The sequence below is a fragment of the Amphibalanus amphitrite genome, unplaced genomic scaffold (assembly GCF_019059575.1).
Source record: "Amphibalanus amphitrite isolate SeventyFive unplaced genomic scaffold, NRLGWU_Aamphi_draft 000097F_arrow, whole genome shotgun sequence".
In the NCBI taxonomy this organism is placed as follows: Eukaryota; Metazoa; Arthropoda; class Thecostraca; order Balanomorpha; family Balanidae; genus Amphibalanus; species Amphibalanus amphitrite.
In genome coordinates this window covers 751068-764361 of record NW_024881592.1, presented here as the reverse complement: position 1 = coordinate 764361, position 13294 = coordinate 751068, and the positions used below count along the sequence as shown (strand labels likewise).

General features: G+C 50.4%; 1 protein-coding gene and 1 non-coding gene across 7 annotated transcripts in view; one reads left to right on the top strand and one right to left on the bottom strand.

Annotated features, from left to right (window-relative positions):
- Positions 1–4361: 4361 nt before the first annotated feature.
- LOC122380377 (protein singed-like) overlaps positions 4362–13294 on the bottom strand; it is a 53376-nt gene continuing 44443 nt past the window's right edge. For 3 of the 6 annotated variants that reach the window (XM_043363476.1, XM_043363477.1, XM_043363475.1), the window contains 9 exons: positions 12628–12766; positions 11733–12015; positions 11154–11466; positions 10548–10668; positions 9962–10118; positions 9511–9615; positions 7661–7822; positions 7141–7274; positions 4362–5374 (listed from right to left, as the gene is read on the bottom strand). In XM_043363476.1, coding sequence (XP_043219411.1) covers positions 5175–5374; positions 7141–7274; positions 7661–7822; positions 9511–9615; positions 9962–10118; positions 10548–10668; positions 11154–11466; positions 11733–12015; positions 12628–12757 — 1605 coding nt within the window. In that variant the 5' untranslated portion in view covers positions 12758–12766 and the 3' untranslated portion in view covers positions 4362–5174. The remainder of the gene's footprint in view (positions 5375–7140; positions 7275–7660; positions 7823–9510; positions 9616–9961; positions 10119–10547; positions 10669–11153; positions 11467–11732; positions 12016–12627; positions 12767–13294) is intronic. The other 3 variants (XM_043363479.1, XM_043363480.1, XM_043363478.1) reach the window with 1 other exon arrangement.
- Trnal-uag lies at positions 12369–12448 on the top strand. The gene has a single exon. It is a non-coding gene; the product is annotated as a tRNA-Leu (tRNA).

The following is a 13294-nucleotide window of genomic DNA, read 5'->3' as shown; positions in this document are numbered from 1 at the left end:
AAATTAGAAAATGGGGAGTAAGTTTTTTTCAGTGAGGGGTCATCCACATGCATCGGGAATAGTCCAATACTTGGTAGAAGGAATGAAGCTACCCTACAAAAATCACCCCGTGTAAATCGGTCAAGTGGTTGCTGAGATATAAGCCTCGCAAAAGCGTCCGCACGGCCGGCCGGCCGGCCGGCCGCTCATACTCAGAAATTTCCGTTAATCTAAGGAAAGACTACGCTCGCTTCGCTCGCTCCGTAATGATAAAGTATATGGGCATCTGGTTACATCTTCAGATGATCGAACAGAATAATCAGGTACATGGTTTCTTGTCTAAGCTTTGTCACAAATTATGGGGGGGGGGGGGGCAAAAAGATACTTTTGCCCCCCCACGAGTTTGCCAGGGGGGGCAGCTGCCCCCCTGCCCCCCAAATCCGCCGCCCCTGCAGTGGAGCTCCCTAGGAGCCTTTGTTTAAAGCAAGCTCATGAGCCCTGCGACACTTGTACGGTACTTGAGCCTGTCGCAGACATTTGACGAGAGTTGAGAAAGGCCCCGAAGATTTCGTTTCACGCTTTGAACGAAAATTGTGTCAGCACTCCAAAAGTTATGAAAATCAGCTGTAAAATGTAATAAAGAACGAACTAGGAACATGGAATGAATCACAGCATTGACATTTCCGAGTCTGGACTCGGAGTCTTGAAGATTTGGCGACTGCGAGTCAGACTCTGGTTTGAACTGCACGCTCCAACCGAGTCTGACCTCACAGACATTCTCAGAAAGGTACCCCAATTTTTTTCCCGACTCCAAAATCTCATCGGATCTGTATCGATCTCAGGGGGTGCCCGGTCCGAGGTTGGGGGGGGGGGGGGCAAGCTGCCCCGCTTGCCCCCCCGTGGCGACGCTAATGGGGGGGGTTGATGCACCCCCTAAGGTTTTTCGCTAATAACTCGCGTAAAAAGCGACCGATCGCGACGAAGCTTTCAGCACCTTCGCATTATTCAATTTTACAACTACCCTGAAAATTTCATGACTCTGACCCAAATGACCTTTGACCTGTGACCTCTTTTCCGTGACCATATCTGGCCGGAATCGCGATTCGGCGTATGTCGACTCGCATTAGCCGCACGTTTGCAAGTTTTTCGTGGTTTCAAACGTTCAAACATGTGATTTGATGTTGCTCCCATGCATTTTTGTGGGTGTCAAGGTCACTTGAAGGTCAGGTCAGGTCATTGACCTTTGGTGACCTCGGTTCACTTTTTCGAATTTTACATGTTTCTAGGTAAGTTTTTGGAGCTGAATTCGAATTTAGCAACCATTTGGACATTTACGAAGTAGTTTTGGTGCCTTCGTAACATGTTACGAAGCTGTCAGAGGCGGATGACAGGTACTACGAATACCCGTCACGACCCTTACCGGTTGACTTGACCTGACCTGACCTGACCTGACCTGACCTGGTCTAAACGCTTAACGACATCATCTGTGATTAAAACTAGCACGGTATTCGTGATCAGCACCCCGGAAAACCCCTTAGCAGAGCAGCCACGCTTTACGACTTTTTAACAGGTCCCGATATTCCCGATTTTTGGGTCTTTGACCTGAGCTGGAAGGTCAACCAATGACCTACGACCTTAAAATTGGGTATCATTGGCTTCCTCTCGTGACGGGCAACACGCTCGTTTTTTTCCGCGAAGCTCTAGCTCCATCAGGGGCCAAACGCGAGGAGGGGGGGTCGTACCAACCCCCCCTCCCCTGTGCCGTCGAAGGACTCAAAATGGCCTGTGCCGGCGAGGCTTAAAATAAGGTAGGTACCTATCATTGGCTTCCTCTCGCGACGGGCAACACGCTCGTTTTTTTTCCGCGAAGCTCTAGCTCCATCATGATGGAGCTAGAGCTTCATCATGAAGCTCTCTCCCTGCAGGGGCCAAACGCGAGGGGGATCGTACCAACCCCCCAACCCCTTGTGCCGTCGAAGGACTCAAAATGGCCTGTGCCGGCGAGGGATATCTCAGCTCAGATAGTGACTGTATGTAGCACACACGGTGTAGGAACTAAAATGCATTTCGCAATTCGCATGCTCAAGCCTCAGCAATCAGCTCGTCCGTTGGTGAGAGGGTTGTTTTAACCAGGGCACTAAAGAGTCGTTTCAACTTAACCCTCCGGGCCTCGCCGGCCGAGGGGGGGGGGCGAGTGACGCCACCTCCCCCCCCCCCCATAGGCTTTTTTCGCGATAGCTCCGAACACGCCGGTGACAGAGAGCTGAAACTTGGCACACCTGACCTTTGATTAAGCCAGATCTTTTGACGCCAACCACATTTTCGAGTCAGGTCAGGTCACTGACCTAGGACGTCATAAGTGAACCTTTGCACGGTCTTCAGATGTCGCAGCTTCGCAACGCCCTCACTGCCAGAGGAGATTTCGCAGGGAAATAACGCTTGCAGAACCTAGTATCCATTAGGAGTCTAACACTTTGCTAACGTGGATTTTTCCTAAAGGTCATATGAGGCCAGGCCATTTTTGTGACCTCACCATTAGGTGCAAGTCTACGGGGATGATGAAAACTGCTATTCTGGCGCCGAAAACGATCTCCAGCTATTTCAAGCACACATAATCGTGATTTGATGCACTCCTTGCAAGTTTTGATGCGTCATTTGTGCAAGGTTGACCTTGCGTGACGTCTTTATGACGTCATTAGGGTCATATTAGTTTTCCGTCAATAACTCCCGATCAAATTGAGCTAGTGAGTCGGGAAAGCCACCAATGGACTCAGGAAGACATGCCGAATCGAATGATATGCGACATGACCTACCGACCAATTTCGTGACCTGGGGGCACTGACCTGACCGTGACCTGAGGTCAACACCCAAGTTGACCCACCCAAACAAAAAGTATATCATTCGACGCGCCTGAGCGAGACGAACACGATGCTGCACAATCGCGGCACTGCGATCGTTTTTTTGCGAAGTTATTCACCAAAAACGAAACCGTACCTTGGGGCACTTGACCTGACCTCAGAGGTCACCGGTTGACCTGGGACCTTAACCTTCGCCCCAGTGGGGGGGGGGGGGGCACATGTTACCACCCTGTCGCGTTTTTTTTTCGTATAAATAAAAAACCGCGGCGCTTAGCGCCGCGCCGCTTGGGGTAGCTTGCTGATAGCCTCTTGAAAGGTCATCCGAGGTCATTTGAGGCTACAAACAGTTTTTTGCCAATAACTCTCGATTGGAAAAAGATAGAACGCTGGGGTTGGCCTCATTGTGTTTGTCTTGCCGAGACGCATCGACTGATATGCAACATGACCTTTTCCGGTCAGGTCATGACCTTGACCTGAGGTCAAATTTTGAAGTTGGCCTTTTAAGGTCAAATTATAGTTCATTCGACGCGTCTCGGCGAGAGGAACACGATTCTGGCATTAGAAATGACCTAGCCTTTTTTTTAGTCAAAAGTTATTGTCGAAAACACTTTTCTTGAAAACAGCTATTTTTGGAGTTTTTGCCCTCTGGAGGCTAAACTGTTGACCTGAGGTCATTTTTTATGATGACCTTATCAAAAGAAGAGTTCAAAAGCTATCGATTGCTTTTCCCAGCGTTTTTCTAGCTATGATAGTTCCTGAGATAATGGCATGTTTTCTGAAAAATATAATGACAATTCGCAAATTTTGACCTTTGATGACGTCTGGTGACCCCAATATTGCTCTACTTTCTAGCCCTCTTAGTTTTTGAGTTAGAGGTGGGTGGTAACATATGCCCCCCCCCCACCAGGGCGAAGTTGGCGGAGACCGCCACTGAGGCGCGGGTTAAAATCGGGTACTAATCTCTGCTTCTCGTGACGGCGCACACGTTCGTTTTTTTTTCCGCGACGCGCTAGCTCCACCAGGGGCGAAACGGCGATGGGGGGGGAGGTGTTCTTCGTACCCGCCCCCCCCCCCCCCCTCGGTCGGCGCGTATGTAGAAAACCAATAGGTCCGACAAGGGCTAACTTCTGTGGGCGTGACGTAGACAAACCGCTGTCACAAGACGCCTTGACATCGAGAGAATTGTCGACTGGAGGCCAACACTTAATTGGTACGTGTCGTATACCGATACCAAACAAAAACCAACTTCGCACTTGGTATATATTTCAAACCTTTCAAAGCTTGTGACATTTTGTTGGTTTATTGAGCCTCACTGCCTCAGTATGGGTAATGCACATCATGTGCGGAAGTCGGTAAAAAGCTAGTGTTGCTCTCATTCATCCCTCTTGGCTAATTTGGTTTCCCCATTTTTCTCGTAGCTTTGGTCGGTAATTAGTTTGCTATCGGGTTCCGCAAATCACCATTGACTGACAGCAGTAGCACCACCCAACACCAGCAGGTTGGAATGTGTCATATGACACCCGATGACCATTAGCTGTGTATTGGTGTAACGCGCACTGATTACAGCATAGCGACGATTGCAACTGCGGCAAAATGACCATTCGACCACGCCGGTCAACAAAAGACGACTGCCATTCGCAATGGACGCTCGGCCTCACGCGTCAGCTCTGAATGTGTACAAGCAGTTCCGCGCGAACAGCCGCGCAGGGAAGCATAACTTAATCGCAGCGCCCACTTTGGTTTCAAACGCTAAATGCTGCGTGCTAGACAAACGCCTACGTCTGTACATGTACACAAAGTATCAAAACAACAGCCCAGCGTAAGAAGCGGAGCGCTCGCTCAGTATTATGCTGATAACGGGCGTACAAAAGCAGCTGGGATCGAGGGTAGTCGGGAGGCGGCGCCCCGCACTCACTCGAGAAAGTATTCAGTAGCACACACAGATCCTCACATCAGATCGACTCAGTCATTCCAGCGCCACCCAGGCCGCACTTTGATCATAAAATGTCGACGGGAATGCACATTGCACACCGTAGCGATATTGTGACATTATCCACTTGTCAGCGTCACGCATCACCCCGTTGCGTCACGTCACACCCACATCCCGTCATACAGCGTGACATCACCAGTCACCAGTCTTCCTCACTTAGGACTCACTTAGGGTCCCTCACATCCTCGTTCGCCGGCTTCCGAACCACTCCGCCCCACAGTTGGCACCAAATCAGTCCACAGAGCCACTGCATCGTGGCTCGCTCTGCTTTCAAACGCGCCGCCTAAAACACACAGTAGGTGGCGCATACGTCCAATAGAAAATAATATAGGCGGCGCTTGTGTCGCCTAGAACTCCCAATAGGTGGCGCGCTCCACGTCGGTGGTATCCAGCCGGAAGGAGCCGTTCTTCTGGGCGCACAGGTAGGATCCGTGCGCGTCCTTGATGCACATGCGTGTGGGCTCGCGCAATTCCATGTAGAAGGGGTACGGCTCGCGACTCGAGGCCGAAATGCCGTCCTCAGGTGACCAGTACAGGCCGCTCTGAGCTGCGGGAACACAGGCAGAGGTCGTTAGGTGAAGACCAAGAAAGGTGCGGTCAATCCTCCGTTCCGTCGTTTCCATCCTCAGGATACTGCAATCCTTCTCCTCCACGCCGCAACCCCCACCGGGAGCTGAACATGCACCTTTATCTCATGCGGGCTGCTCCCTTGGAGCGGCACCGCTGCTCCCAAGGGAGCGCACCCCGTAGCCGGATGCAGAGTGCTTGGGGGCGGGGGGCTGGTCGGCCTGTCCATTCGGACGGGTTCAGCCCCGGCGACTCTCTAGGGTGTCTGCCCAGACCAAGGTCTCCCCCTAAATCCTATCATCCCTCCGGCTCTGAAATGGTCTAATTGGACCGAAAAGGCCTAACCTAACAAACAAACAAACAAACAAACAAACAAAAGCAGTCAAGGAAGGGACCTAGCCTGAACTTAACCCTCGCCGGCCGAGGGGGGGGCGGGTGCCGCCCCCCATAGGGTTTTTTCGCGATAGCTCCGAACACGCTGGCGATAGAGAGCTGAAACTTGGCATACCTGACCTTTGATCCAAGCCGCATCTTTTGACACCAACCGCATTTTTGGGTCAGGTCAGGTCACTGACCTATGACGTCATAAGTGAACCTCTGCACGGTCTGCAGATGTCGCAACTTCGCAACGCCCTCACTGCCAGAGGAGATGTCACAGGGAAATGAAACTTGCAGGATCTAGTATCCATTATGAGTCCCACAATTTGTATATCTCGGATTTTTCCTAAAGGTCATATGAGGTCAGGTCATTTTCGTGACCTCACCATTATAAGTCAATGGGGAAAAATGAAAACTGCTATTCTGGCGCCGGGAACGATCTCCAACTATCTCAAGCACACAGAATCGTGATTTTATGCACTCCTTGCAAGGTTAGATGCGTCACTTTTGCAATGTTGACCTTGCGTGACGTCATTTATGACGTCATCAAGGTCATATTAGTTTTTCGTCAATAACTCTTGATCAAATTGAGCTAGCGAGTCGGAAAAGCCACCAATGGACTCAGGAAGACCTGCCGAATCGAATGATATGCGACATGACCTCTTTCGACCAACTTCGTGACCTGGGGGTGCTGACCTGACCTTGACCTGAGGTCAACACCCCAAGTTGACCTGACCCGGACAAAAAGTATACCATTCGACGCGCCTGAGCGAGACGAACACGATGCTGCCAAAATCGGCGCTCTGCGGCCGTTTTTTGCGAAGTTATTCACCAAAAACTGAACCGTACCTCGGGGCACTTGACCTGACCTCAGAGGTCACCGGTTGACCTAGGACCTTAAAATCGGGTACCAATCTCTGCGTCTCGTAACGGCGCACACGCTCGTTTTTTCCGCGACGCGCTAGCTCCACCAGGGGCGAAACGGCGAGGGGGGTCGTACCCGCCCCCCCCCCTCGGCCGGCGCGTATGTAGAAAACCAATAGGTCCGGCGAGGGTTAATAATTCCAACTCCAGTCCGAACAAAAATAATAAATGATTATAAAAAAAACTGAGAGCGTATATCGACAACTTGGCTGAGTGTCAGAAAATGCATTCCACAAAATTAGTTAGGCCGCGAAAACTTTCATATCACCGTTTCGCGATTCTATTTAAGCCCTGACGCCTTTTTTGCAATTAATCGCTAGGCACTAGGCAACAGCTACTAACATCCTAATTGAGAACTCCTTACCCCTCCCAAAATGATGACTTATCAGTTTCGGAGAGTCTGGAACGCTACAACACCCCTCTACTCGCTATGACCTGACTGACCTTTGAAGAACACCTTTCCGCGATCTCCACGCTCCACATGGATGGTCTCGTAGGTGGCCTTGTTGCACTCCAGCTTAGTGCTGCCCGTCTTGTAGCCTACGAAGCCCTGCTCCGACTTGAGCACCAGAATCGGCCTGAAAAGGTCACACACCGTCAACCGTCGCCGTCAAGGTGTCTCTTTATGACACCATGTAACAAAACAAAGGACTGGAGAGTTTCTTTCATCAAATGGTTGATGAAGAAGTAAGTACCATTTTGCTCATCAAGAGATTTGAAGCAAAATATATAAAAAGAGCCGTTACTCGTGTATTTACCTGAAAAGCCCAGAAACTCATTTGGTTTTAAATGCCAGGACTGAGTTAACCGACCAATATATTTCACTTTTATAACTTGTGTCATCTTTATGTTAAAAACATTTGCCTCTTGGTGGCCTGAAAAGGTAGAGTAGTTTTCTCCAAAATTCATTCGCATCCCCGGCAATATGCCATGTATTCTGCATTTGGTTCCGTACGGCCCGCACCTGTTGATGAGGTAGAAGTAGAACCTGGCCGCCTCCTCATTCTCCTCCGAGTTGGCGAACAGGTGGCCCGACTTCTTGGCCGCCAGACACTTGCCGTTGTTGGCGCGGAACGAGACGCTGCCGTCGCTGTGCCAGAGCATGTCGAACAGGCTGTTGGACGTCCTGGGGAAGGCAAAGGCACAGGACGAGAAGTTAGTCAAGTTGGTGATTCACTGAGATACTGATTCAAATTCATCGAAGCTTGCCCGCGCACCGACGGGGGGGGCGGATATCCGCCCCCCCTGAGGTTTTTCGCGGATAGCGGGAAAACCGCGGCGCGTAGCGCCGCGAAACTTGGTATGACTATTCTCTCATCAATTTTACACATGGTGTGCAAGTTTGAACCTCCTAACTTTTAAGGTCAGGTCACCAGGTCACTTTGAATGACCCAACCTCAAGTCACTTTTTTGCAACTTTGTCACTGTACCAGAGCTACAGTAGATGTCGGAGGCCTTTGAAAGTCGCAGGATGTTATTAGGTCATTAGTAGCTACAATTTGTATATCTCGGAAGTTTGATGTCGGTGACCTAAGGTCAGGTCAATTTCGCGACCTCCCCATTATAAGTCAATGGGGGAAAAATCAACTCCCTGTTTTTACCACTAAAACGGGTCGGAATGGCCCCATATACCATACATGACTTCACATACGATCAACCTTCACTACCTTGAGGTCTGTCTTGCTGTTGGGCAGCTGTAAGGTCATGTGACGTCATCAAAGGTCACCAAAGGTTTTTTTGCCAATAACTCCTTACAGGAACAAGATACAGCCGCGCGGATGGTTTCATTGTGTTCAGCTCGTCAAGACGCATCGAATGATATACATGATGACCTCGAGGTCACGTGACCTGAGGTCAACCTTTGACCTTGACCTTTCGAGGTCAACATATATATCATTCGATGCGGATTGACGAGAGGATCACGATGATGCCCTTAGTTTGTTCCTATCTTGACTACTTCGAAAGTTATTCGAGAAAAACCCTCTCCATATCTAGTGCCGCCATTTTGACTTTTTCGACCCCAGTGACGTCATCTTTGACCTGACCTGAAAATGACCTTAGTAAAAATTGTAGACCTTGTCCGTGCGTATCCGATGCCGTTTACCGCTTGTCGCTATCTTGCTTCGTTCTCGAGATCTCAGGGGGGGGGGGCGGTCATCCGCCCCCCCCCCGTCGGTACTAAGTTGGCGCAGAGTCGGTGCGCGGGTTAATGGTTCAGATGCATAAATGAGATACGGAAGTTCAGTTATTGAGGCAAGCTTATAGCGTAAGAGATAATCGACAAAACTCTTGGACACACAGAGACAAACATTATTCATTTAAGTCCACGTGAACATCGGGCGTTTCAACAGACGTAGGTATACGTATCTAGACACAAAAGGAAATGCGTACAGCGTAACATACACAAGGTCGTCAAAAAAGTGACCAATGACAACGCAATGAAATAGGGCAAATAAGCTGGGAGGGGGGGGGGAGGGACAAAAGGTAGCACAATAATTGCACCAATCAGCGCGTCTGATTGCTAGTTGATGCACAATGCACATACCGTGTCATGACCTGGCGACCGGCTGCTGATTGATTAGTAAAACGACGAGGACACTCGGGGCTGGACCGCCCTTTTTTTATCTAAACCTGGATTGCGCTCAAGGTTTTAACTCTTGTCATCCATAAATAGGGGTCTCAGTGGCTATCACACTGAGGAAAGCTCAATGGACAAGGGTTACGTTGAAAACTGCCTTGGTAAAAGGACACCACACGACACCCGACAAATCCACCAATACACGCTGACTGGACGACAGCTCAGTCGGCACATACTGAGAGAGGTGGTTCTGTTTACAGGGCTGAGCGCGCCACCAGACCTCCCCGTTCAGCGGCGCACGGTCTATCCTCTCTCTGTGAGGACCCTTCCGGTGGTTCGAGCTGTAAAGGCCGTCAGCGGCTAACCGTGGTGATAAAGGAACAGATAGACAGGGGAGATGGATAAACGGAACGGCAGCCAACAGCCGGGCGTCGATTTGACAGATATCTGTCGTAAACCATGGCAAGAAGTAACAACGTTTATTCTACAGTAGGGAATCATAGATTGACAAAGTAAAACTGGGAATCTTAAGTTACCACAATACCCGTACAGGTACCTAAAGCAGCTTGCATACATACCTTTCGGAGGAACACATGCCTACGACCCGTGTTCCTCCGAACTTACGAACCACATCTGCCGTTACACACTTCTCAACCCCAACATCCCCCATCCCTCGTATTGACTGACTTTTTGCCGGAGGCCGCCTGGATGCCTCCGGAGGTCTCCAGGGTCCAGTACTTGTCCTGCATGGTACGGATGTACCAGCGGTGGGTGGTCGGGTCAAACTCCATCAGGAACCGCTCGTGGTCGCTCACCTCGGCCTGGTTAGCGGTGAGGTCCACACCTGCGGCAGAGGAGGGCAGGGAGTGCGGGTCAGGGGAGCGTTCAGCGCAGAGGGCAGCACAGCAGACTTGGGCAGATCAGAGCGGGATGGGTCAGCACGGGGCGGCACGTTAGGGTGGTTAGGTCAGCGTCAGGCGCGCAAAGTGAGAAAAGAAATAAGGAAGAAAACGCGGTGCGTGGATAGGTTATACAGAAAACCGTTGTATATGTGATTTGCCTCAAATTTTCACGCTAGTTTATTTTATTTGCGAGATACATTTAAATTGAAATAAAGCAGGGAAGTATGTCATAGCTCAGCTAAAATGAATATAACAACATGGTTTCGGATGACAAATCGCTTTATGACGGATAAATCTCAACTATGACGAGTAAATTTTAGTTTTCTGCTTGGTATACCTTACAAGACACTTGCTGCATGTTTGACACTGACCCTGTTTGACACTGACGTATCGGTCGTTGAGCGCCGCCGAGAAGCACGCCTGAGGCAGAGAGTTCTCCAGCGAAAAGAGCTCGTCCTTTGTCACAGCCTGGCCACGCGTTTTGAGCACCGCCTGTGAATCAGAGATAGCGTTTGTGAATGTCCACGATTACTACAACACACAAAGCGTTCCGAAGAAGAGTTGAATGAACAATATGTATAAAAAACAGGCAAATGGGAGGATAGCTATCATAGGATAAAGCTAAATACATACACAAGAAATTAGAAACATGGTTATCGTTTACCGCATACGGTTAGATGCCATGTTCATTTGATCACTTTGCTGAGCCTTTGCGCACGACCAAGAGTCGAGACCTATGGGCGTTGCATGGAAAGAAGGGTGCCAAAAGTCGGCAGTGCCCCCTTAATTGAATGTGTTCCGCCGCTACTGGTCGAGACCCCACCAAACCCATCGTAATCCTACCGCAAACCGTCCAACTAGTCCACTTTCAGATCAATGGAGGACGGGTACCCAACTCTTGCCACTTTTAGCGACAAGTACCGGTACATACATGAACCTTATTGCCTATTATAATTTATACGGGAGCATTTACTCACCTTGGATCCTATGGGCGACAGGTACCGCCCGGCCCTGTCCCTGAGCGCCAGCTGGCCGTTGTGGTACTCGATGGCAAACAGACAGTCCTCGGAGCACGCCACCTGCAGGTGCCCCTCGCGCTGTAGGTAGAGGTTGTTACACGTGTGTAGCGCGTAGTGGTTGTCACGGAACTCGAGGGTGAAGAGTGTGTCCTCGCCCCAGGGGATGTTGGCGTCCACGTGAATCTCGTCTTGTTCCTCGGAGAGGTGCGCGAACCGCTTCCGGCCGACGCTGTACAGGTTGACCTGAGGTCGCGCCGCCAGGTGGATGTACCTGAGGGGTAAGGTCAGATGTCACACGAGAGAAAAGATTAGGTACTAGATAAATCGGTCAACCAAGAGAGGTCAGCATAACTACGGTACTTCAAGGTGCGAATTGCAAGCAACAAGTAACGATTAGTAATGAAACATTCAATTCTCAATATGAATAACTCCCTGGAACGCAACTACAATGCGAGATACGTTGTCAAGCTTTCACAAGTGGGCGTAACATGTGCTCAGATTTCACTTCTCACCCACCCCATCTCACACATTTCTCACCACAGCTCGCCGTCGCTCGGCGTTTTGGCGTTGCACAGCAGCTTATCTCCGGCCGCTCCCAGGAAGTACTTGCGCTCGACGTTGCGGAACGCCCACCGACCGCTGCCGTCGTCGGCCACGGCGATCTCGAACATGCCGCCCGCCTCCAGCTCGTCCGACTCGCAGGTGACGTTGCCGAAGGAGTCGACGGCCAGGTACTTGCCCAGGTGGGAGCGCAGGCAGACGTGGTCCTTCTGACCGGCCGGCGCCAGCGTCCACAGCTGCTTCTTCTTCAGAGAGGTGCCTGGGGAAGTGGGAAACAAATGGTGCCGCTGTTTTACAATGGGGTAGGTACCGGAATTGGGATAGATGAGAGTTTGCACTTCGCAGCACGCTTTTTTCGAAGAAAAATGTTATGCCTCGACCCTCGCGTCGTGCTCATTTTACTTCGCAGAGAAGCGAGCTAGCTTTGTGCAGATTGCCAACATCCATACAGCTCGGTCATGGAGTACCTAAGATCGATGTGCTCAAGCGTGCTCTTCATCGATATCGTTTGATGACCACTGAGTGTTCTATTTCATCGTTTGAGGACCACTGGTTATTCATCTAATAGTCTAACGTTTGGTCGATCTGAGTTTTAGCAGGCACCGTCGTCGTGGTAGCGTGGCCGAGTGGTCTAAGGCGCTGGTTTTAGGCACCAGTCCGAAAGGGCGTGGGTTCGAATCCCACCGCTGCCAAAATGCTTTTCCAACTCGATTCGGTGCTAGCCGTTTAGCTTCGTGGTTATCTACCACCCTCCAATTTGACACTCAGTTTTCCACGTCTTATCATCTGAAATGTGTTATTATTGATACAGACTAGATTACCACCCTCACTCTCCTTGTTCCGCTTCCCGTCTTTTCCTTCCACCACCCACCGTTGGCATTGATCTTGTATCCGAAGGTCTCAGCGGTGAGGTACTTTGCCCGGGAGTTGATGACGCCCACGGTCCACGCGCGCTCGTCATCACCAGAGCCGTGCCCTCCGTGCTGAGCGGAGCCGTTCATCTTGTCCAGCTGTAACGACACAGGGAGGAGGGGAGGGGAGGGTCAGGCGGCGGACGCTAGTAGTGCCAGTACATAGTCACAGGGCCGGTGAAGCGGAACCAACGGTGCTGACGGCTGAGTCGATCAGGGGATGGAGCACAGCGATACATAACCTGATCGAAATGGGGGGGGGGGGGAACTGGGGACAAACACGCTTCACTGAAATATAGTGAATAGTAGGTACTTGGGCGATAGATAGGCATTAGCTGGGTGAGATGTCGATAGATAACATTTGCGAATGTTGAAACGTATGAAATGCAATGGTAACGCAATACACCACACTCATGGGTGAACGGTCACATTTAGAGCTTCACTTATCACTACGCAAACAAAAATGCAGTTATTTATTTATCTGACCATGAAATTAGTTCAATGCTCTATGCAGTAGTCATTATTGTGGAGCCACTGACCAAGGCACAAACCTTGGATCATATAGACTCGGGACGATTGACAAATCTACAGAGATTCCCATATAACTTGTCTCGAGCATCCACATCT